The 25,934-nt window shown below is 46.4% G+C and overlaps 1 protein-coding gene across 4 annotated transcripts in view; it reads right to left on the bottom strand.

Annotated features, from left to right (window-relative positions):
- LOC144480524 (cadherin-12-like) overlaps window positions 1-25,934 on the bottom strand; it is a 201,943-nt gene that overhangs the window by 158,258 nt on the left and 17,751 nt on the right. For 2 of the 4 annotated variants that reach the window (XM_078200098.1, XM_078200090.1), the window contains exons 2-4: window positions 24,907-25,201; window positions 10,780-10,899; window positions 6,596-6,763 (exon numbers count right to left, since the gene is read on the bottom strand). In XM_078200098.1, coding sequence (XP_078056224.1) covers window positions 6,596-6,763; window positions 10,780-10,899; window positions 24,907-25,201 — 583 coding nt within the window. Of the gene's footprint in view, window positions 1-6,463; window positions 6,553-6,595; window positions 6,764-10,779; window positions 10,900-24,906; window positions 25,202-25,934 lie in introns of those variants that run through there. The other 2 variants (XM_078200105.1, XM_078200114.1) reach the window with 2 other exon arrangements.

Raw genomic sequence — 25,934 nt, 5'->3', positions numbered from 1 at the left:
TGTTGAAGGCTGCAAAGAGACATAGATAGGATGCTAAGCTGGGCTGAAAAATGGCAAATGGAGTTTAACCCTGATAAATGTGAGGTGATTCATTTTGGTAGGACTAATTTAAATGTGGATTACAGGGTCAAAGGTAGGGTCTGAAGACTGTGGAGGAACAGAGAGGTCTTGGGGTCCATATCCACAGATCTCTAAAGGTTGCCACTCAAGTGGATAGAGCTGTGAAGAAGGCCTATAGTGTGTTAGCTTTTATTAACAGGGGGTTGGAGTTTAAGAGCCGTGGGGTTATGCTGCAACTATACAGGACCTTGGTGAGACCACATTTGGAATATTGTGTGCAGTTCTGGTCACCTCACTATAAGAAGGATGTGGAAGCGCTGGAAAGAGTGCAGAGGAGATTTACCAGGATGCTGCCTGGTTTGGAGGGTAGGTCTTATGAGGAAAGGTTGAGGGAGCTGGGGCTGTTCTCTCTGGAGCGGAGGAGGCTGAGGGGAGACTTAATAGAGGTTTATAAAATGATGAAGGGGATAGATAGAGTGAACGTTCAAAGACTATTTCCTCGGGTGGATGGAACTATTACAAGGGGGCATAACTATAGGGTTCATGGTGGGAGATATAGGAAGGATATCAGAGATAGGTTCTTCACGCAGAGAGTGGTTGGGATGTGGAATGGACTGCCTGCAGTGATAGTGGAGTCAGACACTTTAGGAACATTTAAGCGGTTATTGGATAGGCACATGGAGCACACCAGGATGATAGGGAGTGGGATAGCTTGATCTTGGTTTCAGATAAAGCTCGGCACAACATCGTGGGCCAAAGGGCCTGTTCTGTGCTGCACTGTTCTGTATTTATACTGCGGGGGAAGGAATGAAAGGTGAGTCATAGTCACAGAAACCATGGGAAAAGATAGCTGTCCACAGAGAGAATAAAGGGCCAAATGGCAGAGAAGCTGTAAGGATGTGACAGATGAAGATGTTGAGGGAGGGCGGGGGGGGGGATGGGACAGAGGTAGAATGTAGAAAAGGGAAGGGGGGGGGGAAGAGAAAAGATAAAGGAAGGGGGATGAAGTAGGGGGAAGGAAAGAGTTGGGAGAGCGGGGAAGAAAAATGAAGAAAGACCATAAAGAAATAAAAGGTAGAGAACAGTTAAAAAATTAAATAAATTTAACGACAACAACTGAGTTGTCATAAAAGCCCATGTCGGTCACGCAAATGATTTAGGAATGGAATTCTGCCATCATCACCAACAACCTGGTTTATGTGTGACTCCAGACTCACTGTAATGATTGACTCTTAACTGTGAAATGATCTAGCAAGCCACAGGTGAGGGTGGACATGAAAGCTGGCCTCGGTGGTGACACCCCCATCATGAGTGAATGATAATAAAAAGAACAAATGCATTCTTGTGGATCGGCAGCGAATTCCTTGATTGATGTTGCTCCCACCAGTCATAGTACATTTAATGCTTTCCCTGATGTCTTTAGTTCAATCAGTACAAGTGATGGATTGTATGTGGAATGTTCCCAATCTCTAAAGATCAGGAAGGGACAATAAACTACATGGACTAACTAAGCTATGGGGAATCACTGTTTATAACCAGTGTGTAAATTGTCCATCACTTGGAGACATAGAGGTTCCTTGGATGAAAACTTTGCATGATTTATTCTGCTAATTTACCTTGATTCTTCAAAAGGGTTTTTATTAATGATGGATCTGCCCTCCTCAACTGAATATGAGAGTCTAGACTTTGATAATGGCACCAGGCACTCGGGTAAGAGAGGTGTTTTTGGGGTCAGCCTTTATCACACTTTTCCAAGTGCTGCAGTATTCCATGATGGTCAGATTGACTGATGGGTAACCGGCCTCTGATCCAAAAACTTATCAAAGTCCAGATTCTTATTTTCAGATGAGAAGAGAAGGTCAGACATTAAAAAAACCTTCTAAAGTTTCAAGGTAAATTATTTGAATAAATAAAACAGGCAATATCATTGGTAACGAGCATTCCTTAAAGCCTGTCTGTGCCTCTTAACGAGGAGTGTATTGTGGCTGCAGCAGGTGTTAGAAGTTATTCTGCAACTGAATCTGACTTGGGAAAGAGGGATAAATGACTCACTGAAGGAGAAAACAAGCTCTCAGGCTGTTGGACATTGCATTAGAGACCTTGATGGAGGAAATGCAAAGGAGCAGAGATGTCCTGTGCCCTCAGGGCTGGCAGGATACTCTCCAGAAACACAATGAGAAGGCACTGGAAACATAGCCCTGATAACCAATGCCAGGAATACAATACAAGGACACGGATGCAATGCTGGGAGACATTCAATGACCTCACATGAGTGCTTAAGGTTAGTGAATGCATCTTCAAGTGCCATATTCTACCAACTGTACCACTATCTTCATCCTCTGCTCAATACACCATATCCCATCACTCATCTATTGACAATCACCAGCATTCAGAACTCATACATAACATTCAGTTGCTTCACCTGACCTTCACATTTATTGTTGGTGCAAACTTCAAACCTACATCTCACAGCATGCACACATTACCAGCCATTCACACCAACAGGTTATCTGGCACTTTGACATATTTCCCTCCGTCTTGGAGGAGAGAGTGACACACTGCCAAAGGTAACAGGAACTAAGAGGGCAGCATGGGGGCACAGTGGTCAGCACTGCTGCCTCACAGCACCAGGGACCTGGGTTTGATTCTCGGCTTGGGTCACTGTCTGTGCAGAGTCTGCGCATTCTCCCCATGTCTGTGCAGAGGTTTCCTTCAGGTTCTCCAGTTTCCTCCCACACTGCGGGTTAGATGGATTGGCCATGCTGAATTACACCTTAGTATCAGGGGGATTAACAGGGTAAATAAGTGGGGTTACGGGGATAAAGCCTCAGTGGGATTAGAATCAGAGAATCATAGAAACTCTACAGTACAGAAAGAGGCCATTTGGCCCATCGAGTCTGCACTGACCACAATCCCACCCAGGCCGTACCCCCATATCCCTACATATTTATCCACTAATCCCTCTAACCTACGCATCTCAGGACACGAAGGGGCAATTTTAGCATGGCCAATCAACCTAACCCGCACATCTTTGGACTGTGGGGGGAAACCGGAGCACCCGGAGGAAACCCATGCAGACATTAGGAGAATGTGCAAACTCCGCACAGACAGTGACCCAAGCCGGGAATCGAACCCAGGTCCCTGGAGCTGTGAAGCAGCAGTGCTGACCACTGTGCTCCCGTGCTGCCCCAATTGTTGCCAGTGCAGGCTCAATGGGCTGAATGGTCTCTTTGTGCACTGTACGGTTTCTATGATTCAAAGAGGGTGGGTGTGGGAATGCGGGCATGAAGAGGTTTGGCATTATGAATTATGTACCTAACCTGCACAGAGGAGACTGTGTTGGCCGATATTGTGGAGTTGCTGGCGTTGGCTTATATTGGAAGAACCATTGCCAAAATAGTGATCCGCAGCCGGCTTGAAGTTATTGAAGATGACGGTTTCCACATACTTCATCCTTCTTCTCTCATCCCATATCTCCGTAATCCCATTAATTTATAAATTGCAGACGATGCAAACATGCACTTTTAACTTAGTGCTCTCCTTTTGGAACAGCTTTATCCTTGTCCCTTTTCATTAAGGACTGCAGCCTTCCTGGGCACTGGAGCAAGAACAAGGCAGCAATGAGAATGAAGATGCACCGTCACTCAATTCCACCAGCGCAGAGAGCAGAACTGCAGATGGTTTTGAGGATATGGTTGAGGCAGGGAATCTGCCAGTGGGGATACAGTGAGTGCAAGGACACTGTACTCAGGGCTGAGGAAGGATCAGTGAGGGGACGGGCTTGCCAGAGGGGGATGCTGCACTCTGGCTGTGCTGTAAAGGACTCAGGTGGAGATTTTAATGAGTAAGGCCACAGGAGGCGGCGAATGGCTTTACACCCCCAAATGATTGGTCAAGAGGAAAGCCCACCATTCAATGTCAAACAACATGGAGGAGGCCAGCACCACTCAGCACAGGGCATTGCGCAAATGCTGGAGCCCATTCTTTCCCATATATAATGGATAGTCAGCTCAACGTATCGACCTGTGGAGCTAACCATGCTACAGTTTCTGATGGCTGATGTCTTAGCTTCCATCGCAACACAAGCAGCAGCCATCTAACATCCGAGTGCTGCAGTAGGAGCTCAGATTGCTGATTTCATGGAAACGCAGGCATTTTTCATCTTGGCTATGGATGCCAGTGCCCAAAGAGGCTCACAGGGCATCACAACATTCCTGTCACCTGTTCACAAACTGATCTGCTCTGTAAAAACCTTCTGCCGAGTTGGTCTCCTGTTGCGAGCCCTTCTCACCATCTCCTCCTTCCTCTCCCAGCAGCCTGCCCTGCTCTGTGTGACCTCGGCTCATTCTCCCAGTGATTTCCAACGACAAAAAGGAAACCCAACTGCCCAAACGTTGAGTCATCAAAATGGAAATTCAGCAGCAGCCAGATACCTCCCTGTAAATATTAAACTGCCAACAAGTATGGAAAAACACCCAAATACTTAGAATTGCAACAACAGCCAGCAGAATTCATTCAGTAACTAATCTGCAAGGAGCTGGAGATTTTTTTGGATGTTGCTTTATTCAAGGAGGGTCCTTTATGGCATTGAACATGTGTTCAGCTGTGGGAGAGTGTGAGAGTCATGATGTGGAGATGCCGGCGTTGGACTGGGGTGAACACAGTAAGAAGTCTCACAACACCAGGTTAAAGTCCAACAGGTTTATTTGGTAGCAAATACCATAAGCTTTCGGAGTGCTGCTCCTTCGTCAGATGGAGTGGAAATGTGCTCTCAAACAGGGCACAGAGACACAGAATCAAGTTACAGAATACTGATTAGAATGCGAATCCCTAAAGCCAGCCGGGTTTTAAAAGTACAGACAATGTGGGTGGAGGGAGCATTAAACACAGGTTAAAGAGATGTGTATTGTCTCCAGACAGGACAGCTAGTGTTTCTAATAGCTGTTCTGTCTGGAGACAATACACATCTCTTTAACCTGTGTTTAATACTCCCTCCACCCACATTGTCTGTACCTTTAAGACCCGGCTGGCTTTAGGGATTCGCATTCTAATTAGTATTCTGTAACTTGATTTTGTGTCTCTGTGCACTGTTTGAGAGCACATTTCCACTCCATTTGACGAAGGAGCAGCGCTCCGAAAGCTTATGGTATTTGCTACCAAATAAACCTGTTGGACTTTAACCTGGTGTTGTGAGACTTCTTAGAGTGTGAGAGGGCAGGGATTGGAGCACAGAGCTCCCAATGGCACCGCTGGTGTCAACTCAGTGTTTGATTAACATTATGATCTGCTTCCTCTGCACATTTCTGACAGATGTTAGATGCATGTGCCTTTATGAAAATGACATCTGGCATTCTTTATTTCAAGGCTGCGCTTGCAAACTCTGCACACCAGATTACAACCTTAAAGGGCCTTGTGGCACCACCAAAACAGGCTCTACCAAGACCAGTTTGAAAGCCACCCCACCCCCCCACCCACCCACCACCACCAAAGTCCTGGTTGATTTTGTATCCACAATGCCACTGCAGTTAAACTGCAAGGCCGGAAGTAAAACATTACTTTCACAAACTTCTGTAGTTAAGAACAACAATTCAGATTATAGGAGTGAGGAATGCAAAAAGTGTGAATTAAAATAGTTGTGCATTTTTAAAATCTAATAAAGTTATTTGGAAAGCAGTTCAGTTACATGTTTGCCTTTCTACCCCCCCCCCCCCCCCCCCCATTTACCTCTGTAATCAATAAATGTCATCACATGACAAGTGCGTTCTAAACACATACAAATTATAGCCCAGATATTTCTAGTATTTTCAGAGCAGTGTGATCTGTGAAAGGCTAACAATATCTCCCTAACAGAGTCATAGAGGTTGACAGCATGGAAACAGGCCCTTCGGCCCAACTTGTCTATGCCGCCCCTTTTTTACCACTAAGCTAGTCCCAATTGCCCGCATTTGGCCCATATCCGTCTATACCCATCTTACCCATGTAACTGTCTAAATGCTTTTTAAAAGACAAAATTATACCCACCTCTACTACTGTCTCTGGCAGCTTGTTCCAGTAAGAGTTTTAACAACACCGGGTTAAAGTCCAACAGGTTTATTTGGTAGCAAATGCCATTAGCTTTCCGACCACTAATGGTATTTGCTACCAAATAAACCTGTTGGACTTTACCCTGGTGTTGTTAAAACTCTTACTGTGTTTTCCCCAGTCCAACGCCAGCATCTCCACAGCTTGTTCCAGAACAGAAATACTTTTGCAACTCAAGTCGAAAACAAGTGGTGTTAATTTTACCTTGGACAACAAACCCTTACTAATAAGCCCGGGTCAGTGAAACAAACAGATGATGGCAGTAAATAAGTAACCCAATAACAAGCTTCACAAATAAAGAAACATTTTCCCAAAAACTTACACAAATTTAGGAAAGTTTCCAGTGGTAACTGTTTGCCCACTGCTTCTATTTCCCATGTCACAGAAGTGAACATCATAAGTCAAACATTTTAATGTGCTTTGTGAACTGATGAAAGACAGCGGGAGAACTTACTTTTGGCAAACCTTGGTGGGTTGTCATTGACATCAGTGAGAGTGATATTGACTGTTGTCGTCCCTGCTAAACCTCCCATTTGTCCACCCATGTCTTTGGCCTGAATGATGACTTGGTAATCCTCTTTCACTTCCCTGTCCATGTTTGATAAAGCGGTCCTGATGATACCTAAATATGCAATAGAGTGAGGAAAAAAAGTATTTTCCATCATTGTGAAGTTTGTAAGTAATGATAGAATCAATACAAACACAGATGGACTCTCAGACTAGCCTTTCAGTGGAACATACCACCTACCTCGCAGTATGGATCTTCAATTCCAAACTATTCACATGGTCGGGTGAATGATAGGAAATCATTACTCGGGGAGTAAACAATTAGTCACCATTTGTAAATTGCAAAGAGGCTGTGATTTCAGTGCTGCACTTGTAACATTGCTTTTAGTTTCTCTTTACTGACATTGAAAACACCAACAACAGCTTATACTTATGGAATGTCTTTAACCTGGTAACATCTCCCCAGGCACTTGACAAGAAAATTATCAAATAAAATCTGACACCAGGCCACGTGAGGCAGCAACGTTAGCACAGCTTAGTCAGAGAGATGGGTTTAAAGGAACATATTAATGGACAGAGAGATAGAGGCAGAGATTTAAACTCCAGAGCTTAGGACCAAGTCAGCTGAAGGCACAACCATCAGTATTAGAGCCAGGAGCTTCAAGAATATAAATCAGGAATGCAAAAGGGGCAGAATTGGGGGGGAAGCACAGAAATCTACACGAGTTGTAAGTCTGGAGGAGGATGGAGATTGGGATAGGCTTAAGACTAAGAAGGTATTATGAAACAAGGATGATTATTTTAAAATGAAACATAAGATGCAATATAAATCTACTCCCTGGATTAGAAAGTTTGCTCATATTTTACCCAAGTCTTTCTATCCAGTACCGAGTTTTCATTGAACAGCTTATTTTGGATAACTAATAAATGGCTCGGTATAAACTGAACATTATCTTATGATGACACATGGAAATCATTCTTTGCCACAGTGACTCAAAGCACTCCCACAGAACTTTCATTAACATCAGAACCAAAAATACGAGGAGAAGATGAGCAGGCAATATCCTGCCAGGTACTTCAACATAATCCCGAGCCTAAACTGAAGGCAGCTCAAGTACGTCTGCTAAACAGAAGATCTGTCTTGGTCTGTAAGAAAATGTAATAAATACCATCCCTTGTGAATTGGGCTCTCTTACATAATATATTTAGCTGTGGGCTTACTAATTTCCCATTGTGCCCATTAATTACCTCAAGCATTACCCTGAAAATATATTATTATATCAATAAGCCACGAGCCTAGTTTCAATTTCTTGTTCAATGACTCTTTGACATTGTAATTATTGCAAATACAATATTTTTTTTTGAAACATCCTCAGATGAAGGAAGACACAGTTACCGTTAGATTCCTCGGGTAAAACACTTTTCCACCTTGTTAAGTGGGGAGGTCATGTGGCCAATTGGAACCTATTGTTTGGCACAGGAAGTGATAGAGGAGAGGGTGGATGTGATGCGATAAACATTTCCACGACCAAGTTGTCTTGCTGACGCATAAACATTCTGGGGGTGAAATTGGTCTGTGCCAGTGTGAAACAAGCTTGGCGCAAATCTGCAATCTGTCGCACACTACGCCAGCTTTTATTTTCCACTGATTTGGAAAATAATGCCAGGGTTTTTCATTTCAAGCCAATCAGTTAAAATGGCATCGAGATGAGGAAATACATCTCCAAGAAGAGTTTGAACCAGAACCCACAACAGTCTGTTTCAGATTAGAAAGTGCCATCTATTGGGGCAAAGCTTTGCAAAATTCCACATTGTTGATGAAGTATAACGGAAATTGGTGCTAAGGTACTCTGAAAGAAGTTATTGCTACCCATTGTGTGATGCCCACAGAAATATGGAAACCTTTTTTGAGAGGTTTTGTTCAGATGGGGCAGAATTTCTTTTTAATCTATAATGTACAACTTCACTAAATTACTTAGTCCTTTTACTTATTTTGAGGAGATGGGAATATGTTATATTATACGTATCATCTTAAAAAAACATTTGAGGGGAATTTTCCTGTCCTGCCCACCACGGGAATCATAGCGGGTGGGGAGGGGGGTGAACCCATCCGAGGTCCGTTGACCTCGGATGGGATTTTCCGGTTTTGGGGTGAGCGCAGCTGGAAAATCCCGCCCTTTGACTTTGCAATTGAGAAATAAGTGTTGAAATAATTTTGAAAATGATGTGCATAAATTAATAACAGCTTTAGCCAAACATATCACTAATTACTGATGGACTCCTTACCAGTCATCTGCTTATATTGACAGGTTATCGGGCATGTGTTTTACTGTTTGCTACATGACAACGACTACTAATTAATCAATCCAGGACAATTAAGTTTGGAATGTGATTACCGAGTTGCTTTAAGAATCAAGGATCTCATTGACCATCCATGAGGATGAGGTGGTGCCATAGTGATAATGTCACTGGGCTACCAATCAAAACATCTCCAGGCTTATGCTCTGGAGGCACGGGTGAAATTTAAATTCAATTACTAAATCTGGATTTAAAAGCTGGTCTCAGTAATGATCATGGAACCATTGTCGATTGTCATAAAAACACACCAGATTTACTAATATCCTTCAGGGGAGGGAATCTGCTGTCCTTACCTAGTCTGGCTGACATTAGACTCCAGACCTATGGTAATATTAAATGGCCTAGCTAGCCATTCAGTTGTATAAAACCGCTACTAAGGGTGGAATTCTCCAACCTTTCCCATTGATGGGATCTTCAGGTCCCGTCAAAGTGGATCCCTTTCGACGGTATCCCAATGGTGGAACGGGCGAGGAATGTAAGTCACCATCAACTTCAGCAGGACCGGAAGATCCTGTCAGCGGTGAATAGCACGCTGCCTCTGCTGCAGGAAAACCCTTCCTAACAACACAGTGGGTGTATCTATAACACATGGTGCAATGCTCTCCACCATCCCAATAAATGCTTGTCCAGCCAGTGACGCCCACACCCGCGAATGATTAAATAAAGCTCAGATGAAAGGTCACTATTCTGAAATGTTACCCTCTTTTTCTCTGCAGAAGCTGCAATCCCTGCTAAGTATTTCCAGGATTTCCCTTATTTTTTATTTCAGATTTTGTGTTGTAGTAACAATGTTTTATCCAGAGCACAGTTTGCAAAAAAAAATACTGTGGAAGTGAATGAACGAACTGAGTCTTCTGAGACCGTGTAAAACTTCAACAAAAACAGCTTTATTCAACATGCATGAAGGAGAGCAGAACTCGTGGCTGTAACTACAGCTTGCTTCTGAGCTACTCTACTGAGCATTGGCTCTTTCGGATTTTTATACCCCTTTACATTACAAAGCATTACATTTATATCAAGTCATTATATTGTTACTTCGAATTGGTTACAGTTCTGTTTTTGATTACATTATATGGTTCCATTGTCTTGTGTGCTTTAGTATTAATCATTTTCTGGACATCTCCTGTCTACAAGCGTTGTGCTTGTCAAGCTGATTTCGAAGGGGTGTTAATTATTACATCTCCTGGATATTAAATTAAGTTTTCAGAGGCATAATGGTTCCTCTTTTTGGAGCCTTGATAAGTGATATCAATTCTCATATGGTTGTTGTAACCTTAGAGTGATGCCACCTGGGGTGTAACTGTTTTAGTGCCATCTGAGATGTAGTTATTTGTATTTTGTTCTGTCTGCCTGCACTGAGTGTGGATACCATTGTGCTGTCTGCTTAACCCTTTCCATACATTCCTCTCCTGCTACAGCCCACACTCCCTGGGTTTTGCCCTACTACAAATATTGTACTTAATGTCTTTGGTGAGATGCTGTTGAGGCAATGGGAACTCCCATCATAGAAAGCTTCTGCACCTTCTGATCTTCTGAGAAACCAGAAACTGCACAAAAGGCTGCAAATGAGGATGTGGAATCTCTGTCTATTTTCTGGCCCTTGTGCTACACACTCACTGCCTTAACATATTAGTGCTTTGGAAATTAAGGTAAAAGAACGAGCGTGTGTTTCTGTAACACCCTCATGACCTCGGGTCACTCAACCTCTTTACAGCCAATGAAGTACACTTCGCCAATGCCCCCTCTCTACAGTTCAGACAGAAAATCAGTTACCTGTTTTGGGATCCACGGAAAAGTATGGCTGCCCCTGCAGAATACTGTACACCACCCTGGCACTGTTTCCATACGTCGGGTCATCAGCATCTGTAGCTGTTATCTGAAGCACAAAGGAACCTGCAAAAAAAACAGTAAATATTTCCAAAGGGTTAATCTGTTGTGTTCCCTAAATTTGGCTGCATGCTGGTTTCCTAACTCCATCTATCTGTGCTGAGTATCCGATGTGAACTTTCCTTGGCACCATATCCTTTTATACTCTGGTCATGCAAAAATCTATCCAGCTTTAATTTAAAATGATTTATTGTGTTAGCAATTTTTGTGGGAGGGAATTCCACACTTTTGCGACATTTTACATGAATAAGTGATTTCAAATCTCTCTGCTGACTGGCCTCTCTTATTTTCAGGTTATATCTGCTCGTCCTGGACACTTGCACCCGCAGAGAAAAAACAATCTCTCCACCTCATCAATCCCTTCCAAAACATAAAAAACTTCAATCAGATCACCCCTTTTATGTTCCAGGAAGTACAGGCCAGGTTAATGGAATCTCTCTTCATAATCTAACCCCTGGGGTCCTGGTAACATTCTGGTGAATCTACACTGACCAATATACTCTTCCTAATGGGGCACTGCCCACAATTGGACAGATGTGGTCTAACCAGAGCCTTATACAGCTACAGCATTATTTACTGAAAGCATCATCCCCGTGTTGGTGCAACAGTGAAAGGAATCTAACACGGGTAAGGAAAGGCTGATAGTTGATGCAGTGAAAAATAGTTGATAAAAAGGCATAGATGTGAGTATTGAATAACATGATGGCATAGATCAACTAGATAGTCAACATCTTTTCCCAAAGGTAGGGGAGTCTAAAACTAGAGGGCATAGGTATAAGGTGAAAGGGGACATATATAAAAGGGTTCAGAGGGGCAGAGGGTGGTGAGTGTCTGGAACAAGCTGCCAGATAGTAGAGGCGGGTACAATTTTGTCTTTTAAAAGCGTTTAGACAGTTACATGGGTAAGATGGGTAAAGAGGGATATGGGCCAAACATGGACAATTGGGACAAGCTTAGTGCTTAAACAAAAAATTGGGCCGAAGGGCCTGTTTCCATGCTGTAAACCTCTATGACTTTATGATTGTGTGTGTGCTACAGCGAGATATATTCTTAAACAGGTTTACAGCACATATCCAGGCACACACCAGCCCAAGATAGGAGTGTCGTCCCAAATTGCTTGTTTACTGTGGGAAAATGTTTTGTTTTATTCTCATTCATTTCAACTGTGGTCTAAGTTCCTATCTCAATTTAAGGATTATTCCATGCTTGGTTTCCAGATTTTAAATACTGTGGAATAGGTTCTGGCGAATATTCCCCTTCATGCTGCCCAGCTGTAATTGTAATTTTTTATGGTCGAGAGGACAACTCTTTGCTGAAAAGTGAATAATTGGTTGTAACCGTATACTCCATGTGTTGCTTAAACCCACTTGATGGGAGACGGCCTATGCCAGGAAATCCCCCCAACAATCCCCCTCAGAGATAAGTTTGGAATGTGACTCAGGGTGCACTATAACGTCAGCTTCAATGAACTGCAATGCCAAAGTTGGAATGGGAATATGCCGGAAGTTGTCCAGTCGGGGCTGGAATAGCCATACTCCTGATTTGACTTCCAACTTTAATCAATAAACAAAGGAAAGCTGCGTTAAATTCTGATTGGGTGCAACTGAAAAATAAACGGTTATAAATTTACATAAATACAACTTATATATACTCAAATCCACTGTGATATAGACAACTGACAGATCTATTAATTTAACCTAATGGCACATGTGACATTCCACTCAAGTACTACACACATCTACAATTTGTTTTTGAGCATTTATCTCCAACATTCATGACAAAATAGATCATGCAAAGTATGATGTAATATCGCTTACAATCAGATATAGTTCTGAACTATTAATATCTATAATTTAAATGGCAGGATTATTGGACTGAAGTTAAATGAGAATAAAATTGGGATAATGAGATATGCTTCATGCAAATGAAATATATGAGCAATTCTTGATGACTACTCATCCGTTAGAGCAGAGCAGAATCGCATGCTCACGGATCTGTGAACTACGCTGGCAGAAGATTGAATAGTTGACAGAAAAAAAATCACAAACCAAACTGTAAAGAAGTGAAAAGGCGACTCAATTGAATGATGGCAGTTTGGGAGTCATAGAGTCATAGAGATTTACAGCATGGAAACAGGCCCTTCAGCCCAACTTGTCCATGCCGCCCTTTTTCTTTTAACCTCTAAGCTAATCCCAATTGCCCACGTTTGGCCCATATCCCTCGAGACCCATCTTACCCATGTAACTGTACAAATGCTTTTTAAAAGACAAAATTGTACCCGCCTCAACTACTACCCCTGGCAGCTTGTTCCAGACACTCACCACCCTCTGTGTGAAAAAATTGACCCTCTGGACCTTTTTGTATCTCTCCCCTCTCACCTTAAACTTATGCCCTCTAGTTTTAGACTCCCCTACCTTTGGGAAAATATGTTGACTATCTAGCTGATCTATGCCCCTCATTATGTTATAGACCTCTATAAGATCATCCCTCAGCCTCCTACTCTCGAGGGAAAAAAAGTCCCAGTCTACCCAGCTTCTCCTTACCATTCAATAGAAACAAGGGACATAGGACCAGCTAACCCCTTGAGTCTGTTTTGCCATTTAGTGAGATTATTGCTGATCCATGGACTAACTCATTAGTTTCTGCTCCGTATCCCTTAGCATCTTTCGTGAACAAAAATCTACCAAATCTGACATTAAGAGTTGAATCATTAAGCACCAATAGTACCTGCCTCTCCCTGCATAGATGTTTCTTCCAAATTTTACTTCTGAAATGTCTTTCTCTAATTTTTTGACATAGACACAGATTCCCCAACTACTGGAAACAGTTTCTCTCAATCTATCTTACTAGTCAGCCATTGAAAACATCAGTTAATCACCCCTTAACATTTGAAATTCCAGGCAATATCTCTAAGCTCATGTGTCAACCCACAGCACGTGGACTGCAGCGCCTCAAGAAGGCAACTCACCACCACATTCTCAAGGGCAAGTAGGGATGGGCAACAAGTGCTCGCCAGCCAGCGATGCCCATGTCCCATGAATAAATAATTTTTAAAAAGCTTTCCTTGTAGCTTAACCCTTGAAGCCCAGGATCACTTTAGCAAATCTCTGGTGTGCTTCCTTCAAAATGACTATGTGCTTCCCAAGGTCTGTTGTCCCGAGAATTATTGCTTATTCTTCTATGTGTAGAAGTCTGTGATGCAGTTATTCCAATAACGCTTCAGTTAAGGATCTGAAGCATTGATGCCAGAGGCAACACAGGAACAATGGGATCTCGAGGCAGGCTGCAGAGCAAAGGATAGAGCTACCCTGAACAATATTCATTTTTGCTGTACATTAACCCAGTTGGCAGATGCTGATTCTGCCAACTCTCCTCAGCAAGAGACTGGGGCCAGTCTAGTGGCTGTTAGCCCCCATTATAACATCGCTGAGCTGCGAATACTGAACAATTCTCAATGACAGTTTGCTGACCAGACAAGGAGCCAGAAAACTGGCAACTCCTCGGTGGAGGCAAGCTGGAGATAGATAGTTAAATGTGGCAGACAGTGGTCATGAGGAGACAGAGTGCAGGAAGACTTTTGCAGGAGCAAGGTGAGCATTTATGAATGTTGTACTTGGCCTTACGAACAGTGTGGCGGATGTTTAGCTGTTTTCGAGTTGTCATCACAATCCCATTCAGAAGAACTGTTTCGGGAGCTCTCTCCCTGGTATCAGTTTGCAGAGTATGTTCAGTATCTGAGCATTGCGTCTGTGTCCCACAGATGACACTGAAATTTGACGAGCCTTTCCAAATTGTTTCCCAGTTGAGAAAAGGGGCATTCTGGTTACCTATTTCCATGAAGGGTGGACCTTTTCTTTTATTAATTTGTGGGATATGGGCGTTGCTGGCTGGCTAGCATTTATTGCCCATCCCTAGTTGCCCTGAAAGGGCAGCTGAGAGTCAACCAGATTGCTGTGGCTCTGGAGTCATATGTAGGCCAGACTGGGTAAGGATGGCAGATTTCCTTCCCTAAAGAACATTGGTGAACCAGATAAGTTTTTCTGACAATCGACAATAGTTTCATGGTCATCAGTAGATTCTTAATTCCAGATATTTTTTATTGAATTCAAATTCCACCATCCATCATGGTGGGATTCAAACCCGGTCCCCAGAAGATCAGCTGACTTTCTGGATTAATAGTCTAGCGATAATACCAGTAGGCCATCGCCTCCCTGTTGGAGTTAGGGGGGGAAGGGGCAGGGGTGAAGGATCATTTTCAGGTACAGTGTTACAGTTTTTAGGAATGCAAATACCCTTTCCTGTCCTGAGGTTTTGATCATTGGCCCCATTTCAAGACAAATTGGTTTGTTTGATCAGAGTTGAAAAATAGCAACAATTATAATAATGATAAAATTGAAAGTGAGAGACACTCAATTTGGGACAATGAGTACGGACTAATTTGAGCTCAATGGGGAGCTCTCTCATCTCTGCACTCGTACCGTGACTGAGGCCTGCGTGCCTTTGATAAAAAGCTGGAAAGCATGCTGTTGTAAACTAGTGAATACTTAATGACTATTTAACCTATTTCCAGAGACAATTAGCAGGACTGCATGAGAAGCTTTCTTCCCTCAAGTTCCAAAGTGTGATCTAATATCATTTGACATCACTGATGATGCACTGGAGCTGTCAGCTTAATAATTATTCACGTTTGAAAAACAGTCTCTGCATCAAAAAGTTCTGGATTAACGCTCCCTCCAGAGATGTGGGCTGGGAATTTCCAGCCGCGCTCACCCCAAGACCGGAAAATCCGGCCCGAGATCAATGGATATTTGAACGGTCTGTGTCCTTCCCGCTACCATTCCCGAAGTGGGCGGAACGGGAAAATTCCACCCTTGGAGCAGGATTTCTGTTTTGGATCGGGATCAAACATGGATCCTGAGAGAGCACCTGGTTACAAGCAACCAAATCTCCTTTGGATGGATTGGCCAATTTGTGGCCTTGAAGTTCATTTTCATAAACCAATTCGGTACAGCTGCAGGGCCAGAGAGACAAAGGGAGGTTTGCCAGCCTGACAGGAAGTGCAGCCCACTGTTTTTTGGAGGCCGGTGGAGGGGACGGGGGGGAATGGGGAGGGGGGGACGTGGGGGGGGAGGGGGGGACGTGGGGGGGGAGGGGGGGACGTGGGGGGGGGGAGGGGGGGACGTGGGGGGGGGGAGGGGGGGACGTGGGGGGGGGAGGGGGGGATGTGGGGGGACGGAGGGGGGAACGTGGGGGGGGACGTGGGGGAGGGAGGGGGGGACGTGGGGGGGGACGTGGGGGGGGAGGGGGGGACGTGTGGGGGCGGGAGGGGGGGACGTGGGTGGGGGGACGTGGGGGGGGAGGGGGGGACGTGTGGGGGGGGAGGGGGGGACGTGGGGGGGGGGACGTGGGGGGGGGAGGGGGGGACGTGTGGGGGGGGAGGGGGGGGACGTGGGGGGGGGACGTGGGGGGGGGGACGTGGGGGGGGGAGGAGGGGACGGGGGGGGGACGGGGGGGAGCAGGAGGGGTGACGAGGGGGGGACGTGGGGGGGAGGGGGGACGTGGGGGTGAGGGGGGAACGTGGGGGGAGGAGGGAACGTGGGGGGAGGGGGGAACGTGGGGGGAGGGGGAACGTGGGGGGAGGGGGGACGTGGGGGGGAGGGGGGACGTGGGGGGGAGGGGGGAACGTGGGGGGAGGGGGAACGTGGGGGGAGGGGGAACGTGGGGGGGAGGGGGAGGGATAATGGGGGGTGGGATGGGGGGAGGAGGAGGAGGGGGACGGGGGGTGGAGGAGGGGGACGTGTGGGGGGGGGAGGGTGGGACGTGGGGGGGGAGGGTGGGACGTGGGGGGGGACGTGGGGGGGGACGTGGGGGGGGGACGTGGGGGGGGACGTGGGGGGGGACGTGGGGGGGGACGTGGGGGGGGAGGGGGGATGTGGGGGGGGGAGAGGGGGAGGGGGGGACGTGGGGGGGGGATGTGGGGGGGGAAGTGGGGGGGGAAGTGGGGGGGAGGGGGGGACGTGGGGGGAGTGGGGGACGTGGGGGGAGGGGGGGACGTGGGGGGGGAGGGGGGACGTGGGGGGGGGAGGGGGACGTGGGGGGGGGAGGGGGACGTGGGGGGGGGAGGGGGACGTGGGGGGAGGGGAACGTGGGCGGGAGAGGGGAGGGGTTATGGGGGGTGGGATGGGGGGGAGGAGGAGGCGGAGGAGGGGGACGTGGGGGGGGAGGGGGGGACGTGGGGGGGGGAGGGGGGACGTGGGGGGGGGAGGGGGGGACGTGGGGGGGGGAGGGGGGGACGTGGGGGGGGAGGGGGGGACGTGGGGGGGGGAGGGGGGGATGTGGGGGGGGAGGGGGGGACGTGGGGGGACGTGGGGGGGGGAGGGGGGAGGGGGAGGGGGGGACGTGGGGGGTGGAGGGGGGGACGTGGGGGGGAGGGGGGGATGTGGGGGGGGACGTGGGGGGGGACGTGGGGGGGTAGGGGGGGACGTGGGGGGGGAGGGGGACGTGGGGGGGGGAGGGGGGATGTGGGGGGGGGAGGGGGGGACGTGGGGGGGGGGGAGGGGGGGACGTGGGGGGGGGAGGGGGGGACGTGGGGGGGGAGGGGGGGACGTGGCGGGGGAGTGGGGGGACGTGGGGGGGAGGGGGGGACGTGGGAGAGGGGAGGGGGAGAGGGTACGGGGGGTGGAGGAGGGGGACGGGGGGTGGAGGAGGGGGACGGGGGGTGGAGGAGGGGGACGGGGGTGGAGGAGGGGGACGGGGGTGGAGGAGGGGGACGGGGGTGGAGGAGGGGGACGGGGGGTGGAGGAGGGGGACGGGGGGTGGAGGAGGGGGACGGGGGGGTGGTGCAGGAGGGGGACGGGGGGGAGGAGGAGTGGGGGAGGAGGAGGGGGGACGTGGGGGGGAACGTGGGGGGACGTGGGGGGGACGTGAGGGGGGGGACGTGGGGGGGAGGGGGGAACGTGGGGGGAGGGGGGAATGTGGGGGGAGGGGGGACGTGGGGGGGAGGGGGGAACGTGGGGGAGAGAGGGGAACGTGGGGGAGAGGGGGGGACGTCGGGGGGAGAGGGGACGTCGGGGGAGGGGGGACGGGGGGTGAGATGGGGGGAGGAGGAGGAGGAGGGGGACGGGGGGGAGAGGAGAGGGGACAGGGGGAGAGGAGGGGGGACAGGGGGAGGGGAGGGGAGAGGAGGGGGGATGGGGGGGGAGAGGAGGGGGACGGGGGAGAGGAGGAGGGGGGATGGGGGGAGAGGGGGAGGGGGAGGGGGGATGGGGGAGAGGGGTAGGGGGGAAGGCGGAGCGGGGGAAGGCGGAGGGGGGAAAGGCGGAGGGGGGGAAGGCGGAGGGGGGGAAGGCGGAGGGGGGGAAGACGCAGGGGGGCAAGGCGGAGGGGGGCAAGGTGGAGGGGGGCAAGGTGGAGGGGGGCAAGGTGGAGGGGGCAAGGCGGAGGGGGCAAAGCGGAGGGGGACAAGGCGGGGGGGGCAAGGCGGAGGGGGGGACGGCGGAGGGGGGGACGGCGGAGGGGGGACGCCGGAGGGGGGGTGAAGGCAGAGCGGGGTGAAGGCGGAGGGGGGAGGAAGTGGGGGGAGGTAGAGGGGGGCAGAGGGGGAGAGAGAGAAAGGGAGGCCTGCTGGTAAACAGAAAAATTCCACTCAGCCTTTGATCAATGGCCTTAATTGACCTTTTAATGATCCCAATGACCCACCAGAGAAATCAGGACAGTGGACAGGGTATTAGCGCATTTGTCAGGAAATTCCAATCCTGTGTGCCTCTCTTCTCACCCCCATGGTGAGGCCAAAATCCTGTCCCTAAATATAAAGATATAAGCTGACACTCCAGTGTGGTACTGAGGGAGTGTTGCAGTGTTTGATGTGTAATCTTTTTGATGAGGTATTACACCAAGACTTTGTCTGCCCTCTCTGGTGGCCATCAAAGATTCCCCAGCATGACTTCAGGAAAAGGTTGGGAATTATCCTTGGAGTCTGGGGAATTCATTGTATCATAGAATCCCTATAGTGCAGAAGGAGGCCATTCGGCTCATCGAGTCTGCACCGACTCAGCATCTCGCTCAAGCCCACCCCTGTCCTATTCCCGTAACCCCGCTAATCCCTCTAACCTATACATCCTGGGACAATAATGGCCAATTTAGCGTGGCCAATCCACCTAACCTACACATTTTTGGACTGTGGGAGGAAACCGGAGCACCCGGAGGAAATCCACGCAAACACGGGGAGAATGTGCAAACTCCACACAGACAGTGACCCAAGGCAGAAATTGATCCCAGGTCCCTGTGAGGCAGCAGTGCTAACCACTGCTGAATATTTACCCTTTGAAACAAATAGCCATCACAAAAAATAGGATTATCTGGTCATCACAGGAATGTTAAACTGGAAATGCAGTTTTCTATGGAAATAGAAACCAAGTGATGCGCAATGCCGTTTATCCTGTCCGTTGGTAAGAAAGTTAAATTCCTCTGCAGTGTAAGTGGGTGCAGAGGGAATTGGACTGAATAAAATTACAGTGGAACATATGAAAAGTGGTGCTTCGCTCCCAACGACTTTGGGTGATTCCTCTTTCTTTCTGCTTGACTAAATTTGGAATAAAAACCAGATGGAACATATAATTTGAAGTATCAGAGTGCAGCAATATTTTTCAATCCATTACCCCTGGAACATATTTCCTCTCAGAAACTTGCCTTTAATGCAGACAAGGGGCGATCTAAAATGCAGATTAAATATCAATTACATAAAACTACGTGACAACTTCATGGACAAGTAATAAACATTTCAGGGTTACATGGTCTTAACAGCCAACTGTTTCAAACAAAACCATCAAGAGCAATTTTCTCTCATCTGAAGTGGTTATTTATTTATTGCAACTTTCCTTAATATTCACTACAACAATTGGCCTCATTGAAAATAAAACCAATATTGGATCACTAGCTTACCTTTCATGACAATATTTTCACAAGATTTTGGAAATCTAAGTGCCATCTCTATCAAACCATCTTCAAACATCTAATTTGATTTTGATTTGATTTATTATTGTCACATGTATTAACATACAGTGAAAAGTATTGTTTCTTGCGCTATACAGACAAAGCATACCATTCATAGAGAAGGAAAGGAGAGGGTGCAGAATGTAGTGTTACAGTCATAGCTAGGGTGTGGAGAAAGATCAACTTAATGCAAGGTAGATCCATTCAAAAGTCTGATGGCAGCAGGGAAGAAGCTGTTCTTGAATCGATTGGTACGTAACCTCAGACTTTTGTATCTTTTTCCTGATGGAAGAAGGTGGAAGAGAGTATGTCAGGGTGCATGGGATCATTAATTATGCTGGCTGCTTTTCCAAGGCAACAGGAGGTGTAGGCAGAATCAATGGACGGGAGGCTGGTTTGTGTGATGGATTGGGCTACATTCACAACCTTTTGTAGTTCCTTGCAGTCTTGGGCAGAGCAGGAGCCATACCAAGCTGTGATACATCCAGAAAGAATGCTTTCTATGGTGCATCTGTAAAATTTGTTGAGAGTTGTAGCTGAAATGCCAAATTTCTTTAGTCTTCCGAGAAAGTAGAGGCATTGGTGGGTTTTCTTAACTATAGTGTCGGCATGGAGGGGCCAGGACAATTTAAAATAAATCACAATGTTGACTGGCCAGTTTGGAACACAGTCCGATCCATTCCCAGGGAGGGTATCAGCTGTGGCGCAGCTGACAACACTCTTTCCTGGACAAGGGAAGGTTTTGAGTTCAGGATTACAAGATGAAACTCCCAGTGCAGTATTGAGGAAGTGCTGCACTGTTGGAGGATGTAAACAGCTGTGATGGAAATGGACAATTTACATTTAAGGTGAATGTAATCAAAGGTAGCGAATTATCATTTCCGCTTGGAAGCTAAGTTAATGGCCGGAATTCTCTGGCCATTCTCGTACCCCCGCCGCTGCCAGCCATAACGGAGAATTTAGCACTCAGCCAAATATCTCACTGCAGCGGGACCGGAGAATCCCAGCTGTGGGCGAGGTCGGAGAATCCGTCCCAAAATGTGTTTCATATTGCTATGGAAAAGGGGGCAGAGAAGTCATTTTCAAGATCAGGTTACAGGCTTCCCTTCAATTCAGTGAATATCACAGACAGGCAGGCACAGATTCTATGTGTGTCAGCAGGGAGAAAGGCTACCTGATTTTGTGAGCCTCACAACCAGAAACAGGAGGAAGGCAGTCTCTAGTCAAAGGGATGCAACGCTGTAGTCATTTCAGGATTATGGGAGATTGATCCTGAGATAATCAGGCGAAGAATCATCATCAAAACAGGCTTTAGTGCTGGTGTTGGATTTAAATGAGGTTCTTAAATCCAAAAACAGGGGGAAGTGCCTGGAGACAGTCACTCAGATTTACTACTTGACAAAACAGGGGTACAGGAACCATTAGAATCTGGGAGCAACTGTAGTCTGTTTGCTGAAAGGATTGTATTTCTGTGGAGAGTCTACTGGGTGATATGTGTGTAAGAGGAATTTTGGTTTCTGTAATTTGAAGTATAAAAAGTCAGGAGTCTTTAGTCAATAGTGTTTTTAGTAATATGTTACAGTAAAAATTTTAAAACATTAAATCTTGATGCATCATTCTTTCAGCTAATAGCTGGTAGTTCATATCTCTTAGTATTATCGGTCTCTGGGAAATCATAAGAAAATTGAGGCTGGCTTCTAATGCAAATATAGTTTTGTGGTGAACCATAGTTGGTTACCACTATGAGTGCTGAGCCATGGATGGTCAGCACTATGGGTGTTTGTAGATATGTTACTGTTGTCACTGTTGGGGTTAGGGTTGGGCTGTTCTACCTGTTGATATTGTTCTGTGGTACACTCCAGTTGGCTCCGCCTACCTGGGGAAGTATAAAGGTCACTGCACTGCCTGGTGACCCTTTAGTCTGGGATTGTATTGTATATAGTGTGCTCCATTCTCGTTAGTAATAAAAGCCTTTATTTCCCGGGTACAATCTAGCCTCCCGAATGATTTAATCGCGCATCAAGTTTGTTGTGTCTGAAAATGGTGGGGGCGGGGTCAACTTATATACCGAGTTTTTGTAAAATCACAATTTCTAGGGCTAGAAAAATTGAATCATCGTGTACCCCAGGTTGACTGATACACCACGCTCCTTTTGAATGTTCAGCAAAGTGCAGGCTGCGTTCTGAGCAGTTATCTCTCCAGAGATTATTCCACTGGTTGATGTAGGATCTGTGGTTGGCTATCTCTTTTGCTTTGGGGCAGGTTTGCCAACTGCACCAATTCAATCCAGACAACAGTTTGAGCGCTCAGCTGCCTCACACTTTCACAGACCCAAAATCCGTCTTCAATCCTGGGAGCTGGTGGTTCCTGGGTCAATCCCCAAGACACCAAGGAACAGGACTTGGCACAAGAGATTTTCATTCATTCTCTGTGTGTCCATTTGCCTGGACTGACACCCACCCATTCTCTTCCAGAGAGGCCCACTTGTGGCCCCTGAAAGCTAGGATGTTTCATTTGATTGAATGTGTTGGTCTCCAGCCTTATGTCAGGTCCCAGGTGGGAAAATCCTCTAGATAAGGGAGTCTCAACCTCAGACCCTGGCCTGTTATGTGTCAGTGGTCCTGTGATGAATCCTAGTGACAATGCGGTGGATTTAGCTGAATTTGCTTGACTCTTGGAAATCTTGGATTAAAAAGGCCATTTACAACATAAATTGTCTGAACAAAAAATTTCAGCAGATCAGCTGATCTGAGAGAGCAAAACATTAAATGCTGAGCTACGCTTTCATGCAGGTTAGTTTACTAGGTTCGAGAATTTGAGGATTGCTGGAGTTTTTTTTTTCATTTTTTGGATCCAGGTGAGTTTTGACATAAATTAGATGGAAAGAAAAAGTGCCCCTCGTCGAAGAATGTGCCTCAAATTGAACTTGAGGACAGCATTCCTGTTGTGTAATTTTTATTAGGTAACTGAAAAGCACATCCTGTTCCGTGGCATGCCAACTCACAGCTGAAATAGTTTTTATACTGTGAATTTACAATGACTAGAATTGGATTGAGGCTGCCCCAAATCTAATCTCGCTGAAGCCAGTTACAGCCAGCAGAAAAAGAGAAGATTTCATATCAATTCAGAATAAATTTCAATCCAAGCCTCAGCGATCAAAGGATATTGTCAGTGTAGTATACCACCCAATCATTCTGCACTCATTGTGTATACCGGTGTCTCTCAGCTGCTCTGAAATCAATTCTCTCACAACGTTTTACTTCATTAAGTATTAACCATGCTCTTATCAGATGGTAGTCACAATGCTTACAAGACGTCTTGATGGCTGTTACTCAAATCAAGGTATCAGCATGTTGGCTTTCTTGGCACGTGACTGGCTGTGGAAAGACCAAAGCTGGTGGAAAATTATCCGTAAGCAATAAAACAGGAGCGATGATTGAGGAAGTGTAATCCGCTTCACTTCCTTCCTCGACAAGAATGGCCAGGTTCGACAAATTGTTTCACCCCTAACCTCGATAAAAAATAAAATTGGCTCTGATGATTGAGGATGAAATTGGACTTTGCCAAGAACACACGATGCATGTTTTACATGCCGCCCTACTCTGTCAGTGGAAAAAGAAATGGAACACAGTTCAGAATAAACTGCGCCTTCGCTGTGAGGGCATTTCGCACTTTTGGCAAAGACCGATTCTCCACCCCCATTGTATCAATTCACCAACTAAATTATGGCTCAGTGATTAGCACTGCTGCCTCACAGCTCCAGAGACCTGGATTCGATTCCCGGCTTGGGTCACTGTCTGTGTGGAGTCTGCACATTTTCCCCGTGATTGCGTGGGTTTCCTCCGGGTGCTCCGGTTTCCTCCCACAGTCTGAAAGACGTGCCGGTTAGGTGGATTAGCTATGCTAAATTTTCCCTCAGTGTACCCAAACAGGTGCCAGAGTATGGCGACCAGGGGATTTTCACAATAACTTCATTGCAGTGTTAATGTAAGCCTACTTGTGACTAATAAATAAAATTTTAAGTTTAAATTACATTTCTGAAACAGCCTAACATTAAACTTAAAGATTAAGCAGATGAAAACTACAATTAAGGAATTGCTTTCAGAATCTTCAGAAGCCTCATTAATTTGCTATTGAAATGAAAAATCAGAAAGGATGATAATAGGACACCTTCTCAAATTTCACCTCCACCATGCACAAACAATAATGCGATCATTCACTGAAAGAAAATTCTTAAAGCTTCATGAGAAACCAGAAATCTATATCCTGTATGTTCTACTCGTTTAAAATCTTTTAATTGTTGTTTTCTATCCGCACTTTGCCCTCCTCGATAGGAGAACATGGAAGGGGTTAGGCAAATCTTGTTTCAATGACTGGTGTCACTCATACGGCGACACTCAATAAGAGTGGCCCATTTGGAAAATAGTGGTCCTGGCAATCTTTTTAAAGTTTAAAGTTTTAAACAGTTTAAAGTTTATTTATTAGTCACAAGTAAGGCTTACATTGACACTGCAATGAAGTTACTGTGAAATTCGCCTAGTCGCCACAGTCCGCCGCCTGTTCGGGTCAATGCGCCTAACGAGCAGGTCGTTCAGAATGTAGGAGGAAGCCGGAGCACCCGGAGGAAACCCACGCAGACACGGGGAGAACGTGCAAACGCCGCACAGACAGTCACCCAAGCTGGGACGCGAACCCGGGTCCCTGGCGCTGTGAAGCAGCAGTGCTAACCACTGTGCTGCCATGCCACTCCACCCTGTGCTTCACCCCTTCCTGTGCTTTTGAAGATCTTGACCCGAACATTAATCAAACTGGAGTATCAGTGAAGAATTAGATTACACCAGTCTCTTTTTGGATATCAGTTATTGTTGTTAGAGCATGCACATTAGCCATTTTCAACTTTTTATCTTCCCCTGTAGCTATGGGCTGGATGATTAGAGGCAAAAACACAGAAATGGGAATTAAAACAAGCAGCTGAGACATTAACTAAATCTGGTGCTCATAATTGCATTCTGTTCTACCTACCAGCAGGAGACATTTCCGGGACATCAGCAACATAAGGTCCATCCAGAAACTTGGGCTCATTGTCGTTAATGTCCTGGACCTTAATGATAAACTCGGATTCAGGCTCCACGGGTGTCCTGGTTACTGTATCTACAGCCTGTGCACGCAGTACATAGTAAGGCTTTTCTTCACGATCCAGGCTCTTTATCGCATGAATATCTCCCGTTATCTCATCAATGGTGAAAATCGAGCCTGCTCCTTGGCCTAAGAGAGTATACGTTACAGAACCATCACCGTTGTCCAGGTCAGAGTGTAGCTAGGCCAACACATAGAAATCATAGATTATCGAAAGGGAACTGGTAAGAATCAAACATAGACTCTGAGTAGTGCACCTTACTGAAAAACATGCAATTTAATTGTTTGAACATTCTTAAATTGAGACAAATGTTAGATTTTGTGTGTAAAGACTTTGATGAATTTGTGGTGAGTGATAACTATCTTCTTTCTGCATGTTTCTTTCTGAAATTAATAAATATTCACTTGATAGTACAGTCGTCGAGTATTGTTGGAAAAAGAAACATGCTGTTGAAGACTTTCTTCATTGACTCAACAGAACAGACACAGGAATACCACATTTAAAAGGAAACAACAACTTGCTAAACAATCCCGAGGATACTAAAAATTGCTCCAACATTCAATTTAATATTATCAGTTGGGCTCGTAATGTCACTCACATTTGCTTGCATAAGTTGCATGTATTCATATGTGTCCAGACATTGCACCTATTTTGAATAAAAAGCATGATGCTTTTGCCATGACAATGTCTCAACCAGAGCTGACTTGCTAACCAATCAGCACCCATTTTCTCATGCGGCAGAAGTTATTGTATTCTTTGAAATTCTTGCACCTGTCCTGATAAATACAAGATGAAAAGCTTTGACAGCATGTTTCTTTTTTTTTAGGAGTACTGAAATTAATAAGTTCTAAGCATAATTTCCAAGATTACTATATTCGAAAGCAAGCATTGCGCACACATCATTAGCTTAACT

This window comes from Mustelus asterias, chromosome 2, assembly GCF_964213995.1.
Source record: "Mustelus asterias chromosome 2, sMusAst1.hap1.1, whole genome shotgun sequence".
Lineage (NCBI taxonomy): Eukaryota > Metazoa > Chordata > Chondrichthyes > Carcharhiniformes > Triakidae > Mustelus > Mustelus asterias.
Note: the sequence above shows the minus strand (reverse complement) of the source record. Positions and strands in the feature narration are given on the sequence as shown.